This window comes from Lepisosteus oculatus, chromosome 7 (assembly GCF_040954835.1).
Source record: "Lepisosteus oculatus isolate fLepOcu1 chromosome 7, fLepOcu1.hap2, whole genome shotgun sequence".
In the NCBI taxonomy this organism is placed as follows: Eukaryota; Metazoa; Chordata; class Actinopteri; order Semionotiformes; family Lepisosteidae; genus Lepisosteus; species Lepisosteus oculatus.
The window spans coordinates 53,479,749-53,500,303 of record NC_090702.1 but is presented as its reverse complement, the minus strand read 5'-3'; the positions used below and the strand labels follow the sequence as shown (position 1 = coordinate 53,500,303).

The 20,555-nt window shown below is 38.4% G+C and overlaps 1 protein-coding gene across 3 annotated transcripts; it reads left to right on the top strand.

Annotated features, from left to right (window-relative positions):
- The first annotated feature begins 2,429 nt into the window (after positions 1 to 2,429).
- On the top strand, positions 2,430 to 19,610 carry tmem263 (transmembrane protein 263). 3 transcript variants are annotated; one of them, XM_006633070.3, is made up of 3 exons: positions 2,430 to 3,042; positions 10,124 to 10,194; positions 16,815 to 19,610. In XM_006633070.3, exons 2-3 carry the CDS (start codon positions 10,131 to 10,133, stop codon positions 17,108 to 17,110), a joined length of 360 nt encoding a protein of 119 aa, XP_006633133.2. In that variant the 5' UTR covers positions 2,430 to 3,042; positions 10,124 to 10,130; the 3' UTR covers positions 17,111 to 19,610. The 3 variants fall into 3 exon arrangements, with proteins under 3 accessions (XP_006633133.2, XP_015207490.2, XP_015207489.2); XM_015352004.2 differs by lacking the exon at positions 2,430 to 3,042 and adding an exon at positions 3,072 to 3,190; XM_015352003.2 differs by lacking the exon at positions 2,430 to 3,042 and adding an exon at positions 3,204 to 3,314.
- Positions 19,611 to 20,555: the final 945 nt, after the last annotated feature.

The window sequence follows — 20,555 nt, the reverse complement described above, 5'->3', positions numbered from 1 at the left end:
ATTCCAAGCAGATCTGAGACAAGGTTCTTGAAAAATACCAGTCAGGGCAAGGATATAAGAACATTTCCAAGACTTTGAATATACCCCGAAGCACAGTGAAGTCCATCATTAAAAAGGTGAGAAAATATGGAAAAAACTGTGAATTTGCCCAGAACTGGCCGTCCTCCAAAATCGAGTGTCCAGCCAAGAAGAGCCGTAGTAAGGGAGGCCACCAGGAGGCCTACGGCAACTCTGAAGGAGTTACAGTCCTCCATGACAGAGATGGGAGAAACTGTGTGAGACAACAATAGCACGCACACCTCATGAATCTGGCTTGTATGGAAGAGTGGCAAGAAGAAAATCTTTGTTGAAAAAAACTCATATCACATCTCGGCTGGAGTTTGCCCAAAAGAATGTGAGAGACTCAACAATTTGGAGGAAAATTCTATGGTCTGATGAAACCAAAATTGAACTTCATGTCTGGCACAAACCTAACACAGCACATCACACTGAGAACACCATCCCTACAGTGAAGCACGGTGGTGGCAGCATCCTGCTTTGGGGATGCTTCTCTGCGGCAGGGACTGGAAACACATAAAGATAGATGGAAAAATGGATGGAGCTAAGTACAGAAAAATCCTGAAGGAAAACATGCTGCAATCTGCAAGAGCACTGGGACTCAGAAGATGATTAATCTTCCAACAGGTTCTCTGGATGGACCTCCAGACGAGTAGTTGAAGCCCAAACATCTTTGCTCCTCTCAGAATCAGATGAGAGAAAATTCCTAGATTAGATTAACTTTATTGTCCACTAAAAGTGGAAATTTGTCTTAGGTTTCCCCTGTTACAGATAATGCAGTTAAATTAAAATATTATGCAACAAACATAAAAGAATAATAATAAATCAGACATAAAAAGCATACATTCACAGATAAAATCAAACTAATCATAATGCAAATGTATGGAGTATAGGCTGAAAAACCTTTTATACTGTACAGATTTCAAACAGCTCTGACACATTGGCCAGGTGGAAGCATTACAAACTGAGAATTCCAGGAATAAGAGGCATTTTTAATTATTCTTTTTGCCACACTATCAAAAATGTCCCCCAGCTGTTTCTGTGGTTTGCCACTCATCTTCGCCGCAGTAGTAACTATTCTAGAAAGCTTGTTTCTACACCTCACACTCAGGTGCGCGGTACCATCCTGTTATATGAAAAGATAAAACACTGTCTACCAGGCTGTTATATGCCACCTCATAGATGTGCTGCCTAAAGCCAAGCGATTTTAATCTCTTAATTAAAAACAAACGTTGATTGGCCTTCTTAACTATATATTCACAGTTTCCATTAAAAGTAAGTAAGATAAGATAATATCACTTTATTAGCCATCTACAATTTCTTGCATTAAGAATTTGTCTCTTCTCAGACTCCAGCTTGCTCTCCATGAGACACACAGACAGGGAGAGAAGCTTGGGGTCAGAGCACAGGGTCAGCCATTCAAAATAATTTTAGATTAATTTAGTTGCTGAACTACTGAATGAGCAAAATGCACTTAATGGCTTCATGCTGTGGCTCTGTGGCTCAGGATCTGTGCCTGTGCCTGTGGCTAGAAGGTTGCCGGTTCGTATCCCGTGGCCAGTAGAGGAATCCTACTCCGTTGGGCCCCTGAGCAAGGCCCTTAACCCCAGCTGCTCCAGGGGCGCTGTATAAATGGCTGACCCTGCGCTCTGCACTATGTATTCAAAGTCCTTGAAGACATTGGCAAAGCAAACCCAGTGAACTTATTCCGAACTGCCAATGAAACATGAAACACAATGCAAAGAAAAACTTTTAAAACTGGTAACATGGGGCATTTCTTTACCCAAAGGGTTGTGGGAGTATGGAACAAACCTCAACTATTGTCTTCAAGCACCTAGATGTGCTGAATGACCCTTTATGAAATGTAGTCGGTTTTGATGCTCCTACTGTATCTTATTTACTCACTGCAGTACAGGATATTATGTGTGATAAATTAAGCTCAAATTCTACCTTTAATTGACACACAATTTAAATCATTGTTGTTAAAGTTCATGAATACTGAATTAATTGCATGACATTTCAGTTACCCACCTGCACGTATATAAACAGTATATAATTATATAACCTACATATCTCACAATATTTAAAAATCCTAACATCATTTTAACCAATGTTTTATTACTGCAGTTGTGTAAATATATAATTTTATGTTTATCCAGGGTGGTGTATCCTGGGAATGTAAAACGCAACAGAAAGATGCCGGGCCCTTCTGTGAAAGCAATAGAAAACACCAAGCCTTTTGCACAAACCACTCATTGTGGTTTTTCCTGCCTTACTTGATTCTAATTTTTCGTTACACTTCGAGCATGTGATGACTACAGGAATCTCAAGTAGAGTTAAGTTTTTTTTTGCCGTGCGGACGGAACTCTGCAGCTGGTAAAATAGGGGTGGAGAGGCAGAACAAAGACTGGTCTATTTCTACAGGATGACAAATCTAAAAAGAACGGTGCTCGACTGTTGAGACTTGATTCTAGTACACCTAGTTCTCCGCATTACCGCGTAAGGAAGCACTGTACGTGTGGGGGCCACACAGTATCAGAAGTGCGCATTGTTTGGACCAGCTCTCTGTGAACATTAGCAACAGGTGAAAAAAGACAGGGAACGCAGGGAAAACGCCTGAAAACTAATGAAACAGAAAACCAGGGAAGACCACAAACAGCTCTGTTATGTTAGGCTGGTCACACCGGTAAATATACACATCAAACGTCACTTCCCTTTAAAAAATGTACTCGTTGACACCGCAGTGAAAGCAAGCGCTGTGTGGGTCGCCACGTATGCACGGTAGAGGAGGCAAAGCGCAGAAAAGTCAAGAAAGACTCCTTACGTGTCGGATTGAGAAGCTAAGTAAAGTCCAGCTTGAGTAGCCTTCCAGGGGATTTAATTACCTTGCGGCGTGGCTAGGCTTAGCAGACAGCTGCCAAATTGGTGTGGCGGCTTATTGCAAAACTTACTGTACACGTCAGAACGCACACGTTGGCACATCTGGTAAGTAAATATTTTGAATTCATATTGTGGATTGCACGACTTTTGTTTTTCGTTTGACAACCGGTTGAAAACAGATTGTTACTGCGAATGATCAACAGGTTTAAGGCAGAACATCTTCACCATAAGTCATGTTCCGTGTCCTCTTTCTGTAAGTTATCACTGCGAGCCCTGTTTGTTTTTTTTAGTGCACTGAAACTTTTTTTCCTCATCGTCCAGTTTTTATTTTTTTCCCCGAAGAGTACATTAGTTGCCATCTTGGTTTTCTGCAAACGGTAATAACTCTGTAGCTACCTTTTCTACAATGTAACGCGCGTTATTGATGTAGCCATTGGTGCAATATTGTGTCGGAGTTATCGCTGGCCGTCGGGTTAGGCGGAGCGTCGTTCAGACTCCCTGCTTTGTGCTCGCTAAGTTGGGAAGTTTTCTTCTGTATTTCGCTTTCGTGTTTGAACTGTTTTTGTTGTGTTATAGAAAGCAGTGTCTGAGCTGGCGAGTTCGTTAAAAACATTAATATACGCAGCAGTTTTTTTTTGTTTTAACCCCGTTCAAGAACTCGTAGTTGTAGTCGGGGGTTGGGTGGACGTTTGCCTTACCTAACGGTAGGATTCAGTTGAAAAAACAGAGGTGTTTTGTGTAGGGGGAGGTGTTGTTCTGCCTACAGATGCTATTCTCAGATCTGGGTTTTCTATCATTATTTTTGGGAGCCGGAGGTTGAGTTATAGAGAACTTTGACTTCAGGATTTCTCGGACTGCGCTGTGCAGTGATCTGACCATTTGTATGTGCCTATAGGCCTACCAAGCTCTGGAACTCCTTGCCCAAGGATATTAGAGAGTCACCTTCTCTAAACTCCTTCAAATCCAGACTCAAAACCCTCCTTTTCAGAAAAGCCTTTACTTAACTGCTTCCATTCTTCACCCCTCTGCTCTTCTTAATACCATCTTCCACGGTCTCCTCTATTGTTATTGTTGTATTGTTGTAATTATAATTGTGTCCTGTCTTGTGAAATTTTCTTATTTATTGTTGTAGTCTTCTTATTTATTGTTATTGTCATCCTGTAAAGCGCTTTGAGAAGCCACCTTTAAAGGCGCTATATAAAATAAAGTTTATTATTATTATTATTATTATTATTATTACCAGTATTACTTCAGCAACTCCTATCGATTGTTTCAGTCACCGAAGAGGAGAACGTATTTGGGTATACTTTTATTTGTTTTTTAAATAATGGTTGCATTCCTTTCTGGCCGAACTGGCCTTGTGCACGTTTATGACTTGTTTGTCTAAATGTGCTTGTTTTTCTAAGAGAAAAAAAATCCCTTTATTGGTTTTGGGAATTAATACCAATCTTTTACATTATGCATTTTTTTTTTTACTTTGCTGTGGCTATATAAAAAAGAAGTGTTGAGTAAATTTTGGACCTGCCAAATCTTTGGAGAGAGAGTTACAATAGCCAATATTGTGTGCAGGCGATAGACTTGTCATTAAATTTTAAAGCACGCGGATTGTCTAAAATATTGGATAAAAAACAGTTTGTCGCTCAAGACTGTTATGTTATAAGTAATGTTATGAAACGTTTCTTTGTATAATTGTAGTTATTTGAGCTCCTGCATCACTACACAGTGATGATCACTTAAGAAGTGTGCATTATGTTAGATACAACTCTGGTAATGGGCTGAATAGTAAATGAGCTTCAATCTTTTGTGATTTTCGTTTTTCTCTTTTTCTCAAAGTAATTGGCAAAAAAAAAAACAAACTTAAATAATGTCTTGGGCCCAGACCCATTTCAAAGTTAGCTGCGTGAGTGACCAGAGATAAATTGTTCCAGGTCATAATTGCTGATGTAATGACTACAGTACCTATAAAAATGGCTGGTCAGGGGCTCTAAAGGAGCCAGGTTCGAGACACCTGCACCATGTGTCCTTCTGTATCTGCAATTTGTGTACAGTTATTGGCTTCTGAAAATTAGTTCTAATTGTCCAGATATTTTATATCAAATTTGTTTTAATTCTGGTATAGTAAAAAAAAACACACAGTACCTGTTACTTAGCTGTTTAAGGTGTGTTCTGAGTTTAGGTAAAAGTACATTTTGGAAAAACAAAAATGTAGCTCTACTGGTTTTGGAATTGTTTTCAACTTAATTGTCTGATGAAATAAAGGGTTGTTGTTATTATTAATAACAGAATATTCCCCATGCACTTAAATGCTAAATCTGAAAGAGGTGTGAATTCTTGAAGGAATGTGAATAAAAGAAAAACATTTGTATGGGCAAGCATTTGTTACTGTAGTAGACTGACCTCATTGTTTGTAAATTGAACTTCAAAATATTTTTTTTTCACTTTATTTCCTAAATGAGTGCAAAGAGAAAACAAAAGCAGAGAACACTTGTTTCAACTTGTTTAGTCAGGAAGTATTAACAGGATTGGTGTTATGATTACTATTTTTTCTTTTGTGAGGCACTTTTTAATTTCGCATTGGAGTGGAGTTATTAGTCAGAGGTAATGTAAGGAATATACTGGCTTTAATGACCCCTTGAAGGATTAAAAGAAGAAAAAGTATCTTATTTCAAATACTTGACAACATGGATTGTGTATGTTATCATTTTTAAATGCACTTCCACATAGTTTCCACTTGTACCTTCTGGTTTGTGTTTCACTGTTTGTTCTGAAATCTACTACTTGACTTTGTCAGTGCATTTGAGCATTTTTGCATTGGGCTGGATGGATCTGTTTGCATTCCTGCACTTTTTAGTTCCACCCAAGCTACCCAAAACAACCAAAGTTGTTTTTTGTGTTCTGTGTGTCCAGTTGGGTTTTGTTGGTCTTAAGTTAAACAGTGTCAAATGCTTTTTTGTATTCTATACAGTTATTTAATTACTTTAATGCTGTGGTTATTTTAATTTCAGCCTATTCTGATGTCTGTCTTGCTTTTCTTGGGCTGGGCTAGAGTAAAGCCTCAATTTCCCTTGAGATCAATAAAGTCTTATCTATCTTGTGCTGTATGTGTGTGATTATTTATGTAATGTGATGCTTTGATTTCTTGTTATGTCTCTTGTTATAAATGTGGTGTAAATACAGTTTGAATGTGAGAGTCTTTAGCTAAATATGATTCATCACTTACTGAAAGTGACAAAGAACTAAGGTTCTCTGTCTGATTCCCTCTTAGGGTTAAATTAAAGTAGAAGTAGTTGAAGGACCTTGGATTGTGCCATGTGCTCAGCTGTCTGCTTTTTTATAAACTTGGTTGTTGAAGGATGTTGTTGGGTTTGAAGCTCATATGGGTTTTTGAAGCATTGTTAGTCCATATTGCCTTTAAAAAAACCTTTGGGGATACATTAGAAGCTATTGTCCTTATTAAGAAGGGTTGGAAATAATAATTGCTTACACGTATATAGCACTTTTCTGGACACTCCACTCAAAGCGTTTTACAGGTAATGGGGATCCCCTCCACCACCACCAATGTGCAGCCCCACCTGGGTAAAGGAGCGTAAATGTGAGTTTTGACACGGTTTGACATGATGTGAAATGTCTACTGTTTATTTCTGCAAAGCTTCATGGAATTGACAAAAAAAGGAGAAATGATTAGCGATCAAATTCGTCTCTTGAGAGGGGAATGCAGTCAGTGTAAACAGTCTTAAGTAGAGTGGTGTTTGAGTTTAAATTGTCCCATAGGCAGGACTACTGTTGAAGGCAACAGCTCTGGAAATGTTCCACAGATTAAATAGATAGTCCTTGCAGCAGGCATACTAGAATCTAGTGTTGTGGTCATGCTGCAATACAATTCTAGCTCCAGTGTAAAGGCTAGCTAGTATGGAGTGCTTTGAAGAATATTTTAAACTTGTGACTGGCTTTTAAACCTCTGTTCTTTCATTACTGGTACCAAGTTGGCCAGATTGGTAGAAGCACAAACACTGATCAGTTCTGAAAAAAGCCTGGGCCCAGCCATTGGCTGGAAGCATTATGGCCGAGAGGATTTAAAAGGATTTGTTTTTGTCTCAGACATGTTTGTGTGCCTCAAACTTCGACAGGCATGAGAAAAAATGCCTCATAGTGTTTTGACCTTTAATTATTACTACTGAACAGCCCAATCCTGGGTCCCAGTGACCATACTGTACTGTCACACAATTACACAAGTGGTTAAGTCAAACCGGCTGTGTCTGGCTGGTGTTAGAACCAAGATGATTATTTGTGCTGATGAGTATTTTTGCTAAATTCAAGGTGAGAAGAAGCATGTTCTGTTTCTCTAATGGAATTTTGTTTGTGGCTCATTTCTTTCCCCTTAGATAAATATCCAACCAGCTGTACAGTTTGTATACACATTTGTCTGCATGGCTGATTTATTTTACAGGTTAATTATACTCAGATCTCCTCAGTCTTTTCCAGCTATGTGAGTTTTGTATAAAACTTTATTTGCCACATAACATTTAACTTGGAGCATGTTACATTAAGGGAGTAATTTATTTAGTTCTTAAATGCAGGACTGAAGTGAGAACATATTCTCATTTACAATGAATGGAAGCATTAGCAGGGTCCTTCTGTTTGAATGGCCTTGCAGTTCCTTACCCACAAGACTCGAAAGGAAAGGCCCTTAACTAGAAATGTATTTTTTAAACTTGTTTGATTGAGAGGTGAGAGGGGATTCGATAAAAGATATAAAATCCTCAGGGTTATAGGCAAGCTTGGAGACTATTTTACACTTAGGAATTGAACAAACAAGGAGGATCACAATTGGAAATTGAAACAGGTTTTGGACAGAGAATATAAAATTATTCTGCAAAGAGATGTACAATCTAGAATATGTTAAGAAATAGTCTTGAAATGAGTCTTGACTTATTGAAATGGTAAACTACCAAAAGAGCAAAGTGGGCTTTGACTTTTTTTTCTTTAATTCCAGGATGTTTTGCTTTGAACCAAAAGGCATCCTCCTGAACCACAGTAGTCCATCCTGGTTAACATTTGCTTTTGTTTAATGACTCTGGTGAATGTGAAGCACCCAGGTAGTGTAAATATTGATTTAACAGGCTCTTATTTTGCATTCCTTATTTACCCACTTCTTAAACTGATCTGCTGGGCCTAAATGTGTACAGATCAAAATTTAAATGGCTGGTTACTGGTTTTGTGGCCACCGCTTGTCTGCCCTGGGCTCTGTCCATATTGGATCTATAAACAGACTTATTTAAGGTCAAGTTACTGCAGTGTTTACTACACCTGTTGTTGTATCTGCTAAGTACATCGGTAAACTTTGGGTGTGTCACCCTTTGAGATGGCTTTCAAGCTCAGCTGAAGTCAGTCAGCCCATTACAATCACAGTAGCTGCAATAAACAGGTACAGTATTATAATCTTACTGCAGTGAGTTGAAATGACCTCGTTAGCAAGTTAACTATTATTACTTCATTTCACGTATGCCTTGGCACAAAATGATATGCACGAATATAAGCAGAACAATATCTACGTCTTGTGATGAGATCCATCTAGCCTCTTATAAGTGCTTTATTCAACAGAAGGTCATGGGGGAGCCAGAGCCTATCTGGGAAAGCAACAGGTGTAAGGCAGAGTATCGCAGGACACACGGAGACGCGAATACCAACACATGGCCGATGGTCCCAGAAGCGAATTCACCTGCCAGCATGTCTTGGGACTGTGGGAGGAGATTGGCGCACCCAGTGAAAACCCACGCGAACACAAGGAAACAAACATACTCCACACAGACAGCACCCCAGGTCCACAATGGAACCGAGCAACGCTGACCACTGTGCCTCTGTGCCGCCCATGAAAATAAAAAGCTTGTATTATTTTGTATAGAACTTATAATTAGGGCTTCTGGTTTCCAGTGTCTATTTTTAAGCAACACGCCCTCACCTTGAACTTTGATAACCATTTTTGATGTGATCCATGTTTCCTAATTTTTGCGAGAAAAGTGTGCAGTGCTACAGGGAACGCAACCTTGTTTCATAATTAGGATTTTTTTCCCCCCATTTTAATTATCAAACCAAATTGGCTCATTGTAATTCAAAAGAGGTGTCACCTGGTCATAAATTAACCAGTCCAAACTATAATACATACTGAGCATCGCAAGAAACTCACTCCTTGTAACAGCAACACATTCACAAGGTTATCGTTAAGAAAATTGCTGGGAGTGCTGGCACTGCACAAACAGAATACAGGCAAACTCGTTGTGCTGATTCATGTGTCATTCATAGGGTGGATCTACGGGCGGTGTACTGTGAAAGACACAGGGACACGGGCACACAGTGCTTGTGTGGCCACCGTTGGCAGGAGTACAAGCTGTGTGTCGATCATGCATGATGTGCAGCAGGTTGTAGGTGCAGTAGGATTCTGTCTCTCTCCTCTCATAGAGCCTGAAAAAGCTGGTGGCTTTTCAGTGCTCTCTGTGCCATACATGCCAGATGTTGTCCAAGCTCAGTCCGTCAATGTTCAGTGGTGCTCGTGTCTGGCCGGTTAGGGCCTCCGTCGCACCACTGCCAAATCCTCATCTTGCAAAGAAAGCCGCTGTTATGCGAGCAGCTTGAGGACAGCTGCTGTCCTGCTGTCCTGCTGTCCTGCTGTCCTGCTGTCCTGCTGTCCTGCTGTCCTGCTGTCGCTCTGGGATGAGCCTGTGGGCAGGGTTGCAGAGCAAGTGAGGTCCCAGGGCTTGAGCAGTGCAGCGCCTTGCATTCCACCACACTGGGCCTCACCGGTGGACACAGCAGTGAATTATTTAAAAAGCTTTTCATCAATATTGATCATGCATTTTTTTCTTAAACATATATGCATAGCAATGTTTATTTTGAAGCTAATTATAGCTACAGGTAACAAAAAGCTTAAAATACTCAATTATGTTGTGTGTACTCTACAAAACATTTCACATGAGATTGAACACTTTGATGATTTAGTGATATTGTCTGCATACCAGCATTGCTGGGGAAACGTTGTGTTTTCTCTCTTCTTTTTTTCAGCATGGAATAAACCTATTACTTGTAGTAATGTAGTAGTGTTGTCTCTACCTGACTTTATTTTCTGTGACCATGTCCTGTTTACTGCTGTTGTGTATTGCATTTTAAAATTCAGAGTACTTCTGTGTTTCAGATAAAAGATGAGTCAGATGAACAAGAACCAGGAAGATGTCCCCTCGTATCTCAGAGATGAACCTCCAGAAGGTAATCAGGTTTTCTCTTCTCAGTTTTCACCTGATACAGGGATTATACATTTCATATCTCTGCATGTTGTTGGTGAACATGGCTATCCCACAAATTATATTTCATATCTCTGACCTCCAAATTCGCTGCTGTTCATGGACAGTTCTGTTTTTATTTAGATATTTTTTCACCATTTATTACATGTTGAATCAAAATTTATATATTATATTTAGATCCAACATTTCTGATAATCACATTTTTGAATGTGTGATTTGACAGTTGACTTGCAGAAACATCTAAAATGAAAATCATACAGAAATATCTGTTTTCCTTACAAACAGAACCAGAGATTCACAATGTCCGCTCCAGAGAAAACAAACATGATCTAATTCTCTGTGAAAGAAGAGGTTCAGTTTTTTGTTGGAATAATCATGGAATAAATTATATAATTAACACTGTAGTATAAAGAATGATATGAATATATATATGATATGAATTATATTCAATTGAGTACCTATTCAGAGTAACCCTCAGCGATGAGATTGAACACTTTGATGATTTAGTGATATTGTCTGCATACCACCTTTTGCTGGGGAAACTGCAAGGAACTCAATTTAAATGGGAGAATATCTGCTAATTGGCAAGTCAAAAACTCAACCCCTGCTTAACTGCATGGCTGTTCAAAAAGCAGGCAGTGATGAATCAGTTCACTGAATGTCTTTCAAATTCCTGTTCAGTCTCCAAAGGTTTATTTAAGTCTTTAACAATACAAACATAAACAATCAGGAAAAACCACAGGTGTTAATATCCATGAATGTTAGGTAATACCTCTGCCTTTTTGCTCTCTTTGTCCTGTCTCTGTTCTCTTGTCTTGTCCTACATAATGTTTTTTATTTTAGTAAGACAGTAATAATCAGAGGCTAATTGAATCAGAAGAGTTAACATAAACAAGGAAACACTGGATGCCAACTGCAGGTGTGAATGAGGTGTGCAGGTATTCACATGCCTGCAAGAAGGCTGTGCAGTGGAAATCCATTTTCTTTATTTCTTTTCAGTCTGGAATGAATTCACTTGCTCCTCTGAAACATGCATGCTAAAGCAGCTCCGCTCATTAAGCACTTATAATTGCTCAGGATAGCTTTTTGCCAGCTGTTTATTTAGTACAAGATGTAACAAAGAAAGGTGACAACAAGAGGAGGCCTTTCAGCCCGTCTATCCTGTTAGGGTTAGTAGTCTCACATCAGGCTGCTTCCTGAAAGAAGCCAGGACATCGGCCTCAACAGCAAGTGTGTGAAGACTTCTTAGTAAATGTACAATTGAGAGACATTGTGAAATTTGTGCTGGTATGCTGTTTTTCTTGGTGTCTGTTTGTTTTCTTCAGTATTAATCATTCTCCATTGTCTCTATGACCTTTCATTGAGTGGAAATAATTCTCACTTTAGGAGCTACTGTACCAAGAGTTCAGCTGTGGGTTTCGTGTTCGTGATGTTGTCCAGCACTGCAGAATGAGCACGGACTGACTGTCCACTGGGTTTAGTCATAATGCAGAGTGACAGTTTTTGCTTAAAGCTGAAAGTCAGCTAATGATGATGTAGTAGTTCAGGTGGGGAGCTGCGTCAGCATGCGTAGGCTGCAAAGGAACAAGTAAAAGGTTTATTCCATGCTGGAAAAAAAGAAGAGGGGGCCTGAAGAAGGCTCCACAGACGAAACATTGTTAATTTTCTGCTCTTTTCAGCATGGAATAAACCTTTACTTGTTCTTAATGATGTTGGCAAAGTCAACTAATGAAAGTCAACATGTGCTATCATGTTATTATCACATATCTTATAGCTACGAGATTCCACAGAAAAGGCACTGCATGCTGAAATTGTCTCTATTTATAATTTTCATAAAACCTGACATAAAGTCCTATAGTTTGTAACATGCTAGTCTTAGACATGTCCTCTTTACTTTATTGCTGCTTTAGAGTATGTGTAACACCCACAGGGCCACAAGTTCACAGCTCCAGTGCATTGTAAAACATCAAGTGTTAATGCTTGATTGGCATTTCTTTAAATTCAGGAAAGACTTCAGACTTCAAGACCCTCATCTACCTTTTACATGCCTCACAGCTTCATGTGCTGCTACTGCATTATCGGAGCATGTCCTCTTTCAGAGAACAGTATAGTTTTTGAACCACTAGATGTCTCTGTTGAATAACTCATATTACCTGATTTCTCCATCCGATTTTAGTATTGTGAGGGCAGTTTGCTAACAGTAGTTTTTTTGCTGAAGTAGTCTCCGGGTTGAGTTAGTCAGTGTCTTTCAGTATTATTAATTGGATGCCTGCATAATCTTTTGTCTTCAGGACAGAAAAAAAGGCTCAGGCTTTAAAATGTGGGAAGAGTTTTAACCAGACCCAACGGTGTGTGTAATACTGTGTTTTGTGTTTAAGAAAAAGCTTTGCTTTGTGTTTATTACTTTTACTTTGTAGGTTTGTCAACATTGTAACAGCCCTTAAAATTTCAGCCTCAAGGCGTTTGCTTGAGGTCTGAGTAAAACAGCAAATAAAGAGATTACTCTAGTTGTACAGTCATGACCTTTGTTGCTTTGCAATCAATCCATGAACTGCCCATTAGAGAAAATATAACTTCAGAGATTATTGAAGAATAAGAGAGAGGCATTTAAAGATGAGAACATTCTTTATTTCAGTTATAAACACTGATTCTCCTAGGAAAAGTTTTAAATTATTCCACTTAATTTACTAATGATCTATTATTTAACTTATTTATCCTTTTTCTATAGCTTTAAAGAGGCTTACTGGATTCCAGAAACCAGTCTCAGGATTTGTTATAAATAGATTATAAAGAAATGTTACAAATAATATTGCTGCTTTTTTAATATAAAATAGCAGTTTTAATCACTGATATTTTAGCTATTGCTTAATATTCTAGATGACCTGAAGTTACTAAAAGTGAGGCTCAGGTAGGATTGACATATTTCCCAGGAGGCCTACGGTACATCAAACACAGTACCTCCAGATCTTAGTGCAAATCAATAATCGGGCTGTTGATATTTCTGCTAAAAAGTCAAATGTTAGACTTTAACTGGTGCCACACTAAACTAGCAAACACATGGACAGTTTCAGGTAAAAGGAAAATAGAAATGACAGGGTTGCTGTTGTGCAATTCTGTGATTGTTGACCTTATTCCTGAAATCTGTTTGATACTCTGTGACTTGACATTATTTTAAATTAAATCTTTCCTTAAAAATCTATTTTTTTTTGTACTCTGGCTTTTGATATGTAGCTTTATTTTTATTTTGGTTTATTGATTGTTTTTTTTTAACTTGTTATTTTTTTAAGAGTGCATTATTGTTCATGGCGTGAGTCATGAAAACCTAAGTCAAATGTTTTAAATAAGATGAAAAATAATAAATCTGTTATTACTACAGTGGATGTGTTGCAGTTATAAGCCATTATTTTATTTTTTGTAGCAGTTCTCAAAATAAAACTACAGAATAACATGATGAAACCCAAGTGTGTTGTAACAGAATCCTTGATGTGAAAAACGCACAAATGCCTATTCCAAATTGACCGTCTAATAAAATAATAATTGGAGATTGTAAATAAAAGCTATATAATAATAATTGCTTACACTTATATAATGCTTTTCTGGACACTACACTCAAAGCACTTTACAGGTAATGGGGTTCCCCTCCACCACCACCAATGTGCAGTATTAAATAGCTTAAATGTTGCCGATACAACATTTATTACATGTAATAAGTAATATTTTTGCAGTTACCGTGTATTGAGATGAATGTGCATTTGCATTGACTAAAACCAAGTGTTACACCTGCTCACCTGCTTCATGACCCTTAGCGCTGTGCTCGCTGCCTCTTATTCCCTTACATTGTGTTTTGTTCTCCTCCGCCTTAATCTGCTGCTTTCCTTCTCTCCCTCACACCCGAAACGTTGTTTCTTTTCTTTTCCTTTTCGCATGTGATGAACATTTACCTGTTCCTTTGCAGCTTACGCATGCTGACGCAGCTCCCTACTTATATGTCTTAATATTTTCTGTAAATCTGAGGGGTAGAAATTTACATTAAACTTCTAAATGCGAGTAATAGGGACCTTTTTTTATACATTATCAGATTATAAAAGCGGGCGGTATTTAATTACCTACACTACCAACCCTGTCTCGAGTAAGAATGGAAAATGAAAACACACTCGTTTAGTCTCAGTCTTTGAGATGCAAGAATGCAGTCTTGCCAAAATGTCTCAGAGTAGCTCATGCTGACTTGTTTCAATCAGGGCTTGCCCCCAGAGACAGTTCGCTACGATTTGTGTTGTTCTTTTTAACCTTCGTGACTCTCAGGCTTTTGTGGTGATCAAGGGTGAGAAGTTCACCTGAAAAGGTGTTCATATGAAGGCTGAACCACAGTGGTTTAAAGGTTTTTTGCAAATGATGAATTAGAATGGGTAAACTTCATAACAATGCCATTGGTTGAAAGATATATACGTAATATAAATTCCCCCACTATACTTGTTCTTCTGAGTGGTAATGTAGGCCTTTGTGTCTAGATGTTTTACTGAAAGTATCCAGCTATTTTGTCTGTGTGTTCATGGTCATATCATTTAGGTCATGTTTCTCTGCACCTGCTTAGAGGAACTAATCATTTTCTTACCTAAATTAAAGTGGATTTGTTATTGAGAATTTCCCTTTCTGTCATTCTTAAAGAAGGCAATATCTCGGCTTCACTCTTGGCTGTTGTGTGTGATGCATGGAAAATGACTGCCTTTCTCCAAGCCTGAAAGACACGCACCTGAAGCAAACAGAGGGGGGAAACATTGTGGCTCCTTAATGGTTTCTAGATGGATTCAGAAATCATTCTGTAAGTGTAAAAAGACCTTTAGTAATAACTCAGCAGAGCCCTAAGCAATATCCAGTTTTGAAAGGTCTTACTTAGGAGCTGAATTGATTTGGCATCCCACAAGATCCCTATATAAATCACAACAGAATTGCCACAGGTTTTGCTTTAAAATGGAAGGGTGGTGTAGTGGTGATGTTAAAAAGAATGCTTACATTTTCAGAGTTAACATTGTATACTGAAGATAACAAATAATTAGGCTCCTACCTCAATCAAAGGTCTAATGCGCCAGTGAGGCCACACAAAATTTCAATCAAGGTGCTTTTTAAAAACGGTTTTGAACACTTCCCAATGTCAGGCAAAGGGCATGGGCTTTCAGAGCAGTTTGTGCAGAGGTCTCTTTTGAAAACAAACACCCTGTTAAAGACCAGAGGGCACTTCTTTGTATTGATCACTGTATTTTTCTCTGGGAAAAAAGATTGGTTTGCTTTGCCTGTCTGACGATGGTGGTGTTGAACCTAGTGTCAGGCCTTGGAGGATATGAGGATTTATTGCAGATTTTTTTTTTTTGCTGGTTTTGTTGTGTTCATCCATTATTTAATACACAGTGGATCAAAATTGTATGTATGTTAAACCCCAGGATATTGCACCTTAATTCAGTCTCTCCCAGTAATCTTAGCTGTTTAGAAGTGTATCTTTATTGATTGATTTTACTTTCCTAAGACACATAATGTATTTGTTATACAAAGTACATCTCCTAAAAAGCTTTCAATTTCAAATTTAAACCACCATGAATAAAGCTAATTAATAATTTGTTTATATTTATTAGTTTGCACCAATATATATGTGCTGCATAGCACCTATAATTCTAGAAAAAGCTGAACATTTCTGTATTTTTTCATGCACCTCCTTGGTATACATATAGGATATCTATAGCTAAATAAAGACAGGAGCACATACAGTGTTTTGATGTATCTCTTGAAATCACAAAGCTGATTAAAATAGTTTAATAAAACTACTTATGCATTTGTGCAGAGGGTGGGGTGTAGATTCACTGGTTAGCTGACCAGTTTACTGTTCTGTGTACTGTGACTTGTATACCTTTTTAAATTAATCAGGAAATTAAGTTTTGCATTAAAGTTTTGCGCTGCAAAAATAAATGTAATCTTAAACTGAAACAAATTTTGTAACATAGAGCTAATCTTACACTAACAGGGAAGATTACAATATGCCTTTTCTAAAACCTTTTACCAGAGGAAGTACTAAACGATGTGTCAGCCATGTGTTCAAGACATTTAGGGAGACTGATATCTGAAAGCCAAGTGTCATAGACTGCGACTACGACTCCCTGATTTTCTTCTTTAGCACACACACTTTAACTATGCACTCTGCATTTGTGCTGATTTGCAAAGAGTGTAACAAAACACTCAACATTGACAGAGCTATCCGTCTTATATAATTTGACATTAGTTGCACAATGAATGCTTGTCTGCTTTGTAGGCCTTATTGATGTTTTGCATTTATATACAAAGCAAATGAAAATGTGCTTTAATGAGATTTATTAATGGAACCCTTGGGATAGGTTAGGGCTTTGTAATTTAGCTTTTGAAAATGTTATTGGCTTCACTTAAACCAGGTCTTGCATTGATCTGCGCTGCCGTATTTGTCAAAGGTTGTCCTTACTTTAACTCCTGCGGTCCTGTTTTTGTTGTTGTTGTTGTTGTTGTTGTTGTTGTTGCTATAGCGGCCTGTTTTTAAAATGCTCTTTTTCTGTTGTTATTCTTCCGCAGATTCCAAAAAAGATCATCCCCAGCCGCAGCCTGGCATGCTGTCCCGGGTCACGGGGGGCATCTTCAGCCTGACGAAGGGGGCGGTGGGGGCGACAGTTGGCGGGGTGGCCTGGATTGGGGGCAAAGGCCTGGAGGTGACCAAGACGGCCGTGACCTCGGTCAGCGCGGTGCCGGCCATGGGCGTGGGGTTCGTGAAGGGGGGCGTCTCGGCAGTGGCCGGAGGGGTGTCGGCGGTAGGGTCGGCCGTCGTCAGTAAAGTACCGCTCACGGGGAAGAAGAAAGACAAGTCTGATTAAAGACTATACTGCAGCAAGAAGTGCCTGGTTTTTTTTCCGGGCCTCTGGGGAGGCCAGAGTCTCTTTTTTTTTCCCCCCTTGAAGACGGCAGCAATCACGTTATAATGGCAGGAGAGATGCAAGAAAACAAAGCCATATGTTCCAAGACTCTTTAAACATACAGAGTGTGCTCAGCTAAATGAGCCATTTTGACTATTACCTCGCAGCAGGCCGTGAGATGCTGTATGCAGCTTTGGGATAATATTATGCTTTAAAGTGGAGAAGCTTTCTTTGTGAAGCATACGGTTCTTTGAGATAAAGTGAAACTCCTGTATTTGTTGGAATATTTGTCTCAAGACTACATCAAGATGAGGAAAAAGAACGTTTTACTGTCATCTGTACATTTGTAGGTGTTCGTGCTTTGGGCATTCCTATGAGTTTATACTATCAGATGAAACAAATGGCATTTCAGTGTTAGTGACTGATATATATTTAATGCTGTTTTCAGTCACTGAGTATCTATGCAAGGGTTGACATGCAAGTAGCTTTTAATAGGAAATGTAAAATGAAATAGTGTGCTCTGAACTAAAAGACCAGAATCTGGGGCATATGAGTTTCAAAACCAGCTCTGAAGCTGAATTCCTCTGTGAACCGATGTGCATTTTTCTTTTAGGTGAACTAAGCCATACGATTTAAAGAGAAATCTGTCTGACAGCTTACACCAAATACCATGGGAAATACGGCTAATTTCGGTACTATTTTCTTCAAATTATTTTGTTCTTGGGATTTATAACTCCGTGCTGTATAGTCGACGATGAATGGGTTTAGGTGCGTCTTTTCTTTTGACTAAAGGTCACAACTAGTTGTACTGAGGAGTAGGCAATAATTTCTTTCAGTGCTGAGGGCAGTAAGAGCCAAAGAAGAATCCGAAACATTCATGTTGTTGATTTTTTTCATTAATTAGCATAGACTTTAGATGAAGTAGTAAAGTTCTTTTTCTAAGATTTTTTTTATATACCTTTGAAACTGTGATATCGGTGTAGACTGTAGCATCAGAATGCAGTTTGGGCACCAGAGGATTTACTAAATTGTTTTTTTCAAATGAATAATCCTAAACATTTTTCACCTAATAAAGGAATCTCATTCACTTTTGTTCGTTGGAGTTGGCTAAATCTAAGTACTGGCAAAAACAGGTGTTAGTTTTGTAGGACAGTTTGTCTTCTGATGATAAGACCTTTCTTGATGTGAGCAGAATCACATTTTTTATTTAATCTCTTTAGATACTACACAGTGTATCACAGCAGGGTTGTTGGGTCATCTCACAAAATTCAGTAGTGCCTATGTCAATGTGCATGATGATTTACTGAATAATGCCATTATTAACCTTTTTGACCTGAAGTATAGTGGTGAAGTAAAACTTTTAAAAAGCTTAGCCTCTTTTAAAAGCTTAGGTGAAAACTGCTCTGGCAGAACAGAATAAAAGTATTTGTTATTGTTGAGTTTCATCGTCCTATTTGGATTCAAACAATAGATGTGAGCCACAGTTTACGTTGTGTACGACGCCTATTATTTTGTATAATTTTAGGTAGTGTATATTTTGTGTATGTTCAGCTCCTTTCCACATTTCAAAAAGAGCCTATTCCATTTTTAATAGTGGATTGGTGCGCCTTGAGTGATGATTACAAGTGTAGCATGTCACAACATTCAGTCCACTAAATGTTCACAGATGTCAATGGTTGTCTGCTGACATTAGTTTGCTACCCACGTGCAGAGCTGTGTAGTGAGCTAGGTTCTACTTCCAATGCAATGTTCCAGAACATCCCATATGTGCTCCACAGGGCTCATTTCTAAATTGACACCTTAGCCAGGTCTGCTGTTGTCTTCAACAACGCACCAGACATTCATCAGCAATCACGCTTGCTTTGAGGAAACACCCTGGTTAGCTACAACATTAACATAGTCAGGAACCATAGGAAATGTTATGTGTTGTGATATTCCCACTACTTTGAAGAAGATGGACCACTCCTATTACCAAGTTCCTATTTATATTCGAGTGCATGGATACATATATAGGTATGTATATACTGTATGTATACATGCACATTCTGTGGAATGCTGGATATGGTTAACATACCTGCATAATGTATTATTAGAGGCTGTAAAAAAATGGTTAACGTAGTTAACGTGGATGGTTAACTTTTTTTGTATAAGGTGTTACAGGCAGTAGGGCATAAAATAGTGCTGTATGCCTTGCCAGCCTGTGAAATCATTCTTTTTTGGCATTGAAATACGTAACATATTTTTGTTAGAATAATCAATAAAAGTGCCTTTTTGGTGTGATGCTCACAGAAGAATCGTGGATGAAAAAGCACAGAAATAGTTTATGCTTCGTCCTGTTACATCACATGTCCTTGTCAAACCAGCTATAATGTCGTGTAATTGATGTCTGAATTGTAATTTTAATGTACCATTTAGTTCAATAAACTGTGAAAGCTGGAACCCAAACCTATCCGAAGATTAATGTGAGTCTGTTATTTATTGTGTTACTGTGACATTTTTATTATTTAGAAAATGGTTATACTGTATTTAATTTTTTTCTCTATAAGTGTTATTTATTTTTAAAACTACTTGTAAGTAAATGCTTACATCTAAATTTTAGGTGTTGTAAAAATCAAGTGCAAGAGACAGAAGCTCCTATATTAGCATGTGATTGTGATGTAAATGGAATCGCAGAAACATGCTTTCAGTGAGCCAGTGGCAATTTGCATCATTAGCACATTGTTCCAGAAAGAGGAAAGACAGAAGAGAGCTGAGGTATTATACTTCAGTACATATTGAAAGCTGTTTTCAGGCTTAGGAATGAAGCCTGGAGGAATAAAGGCATTTCAATCTTTGTGGGTCCAAATTAAAAGAAAGTTTCAAATGGTAAAAAGTTAGGAGTGTGCGGATGTTACAAATACTTCAACACGGTGTGATAATTGTCATATAATGCAATATATGAAATTAAGTATGTGCAAAGAAAGAACTTGGTTTCAGCTTTGACTACATTGATATTCCCCACATTTATGTGAAACTGAAATGGTAGACATGGTCAATCATGGTTTGGTTAGAAGAACCTACTTGGAACTATTCTTCACTTCACTATTCACTCAATCAAAACGCAGGCGAGAAAACAAATTAACTTATCTATCAGGCTAAAAGCACTGTATCTTTTAAGTCTTGAACAAGAGAAGACTATGAGGGAACCTGGTCCAAGTTTTCAAAATCGTTGACAAAGTCGAAAGGCTGGACGTTTGCAGAATGAGCAGCAATCCACAAAGTGCAGGGCGCAAGTGGAGGTGACATAGATGGGCATTTCGAACATAGAACAGGAAGCCCTTCTCTGTGCAAAGGCTTGTGGGAGTCTGCAACAAGGTTCATCACTTTTCTGCCTTTTGGCTGATCAAGTACTAGGCGACTTGAGCAC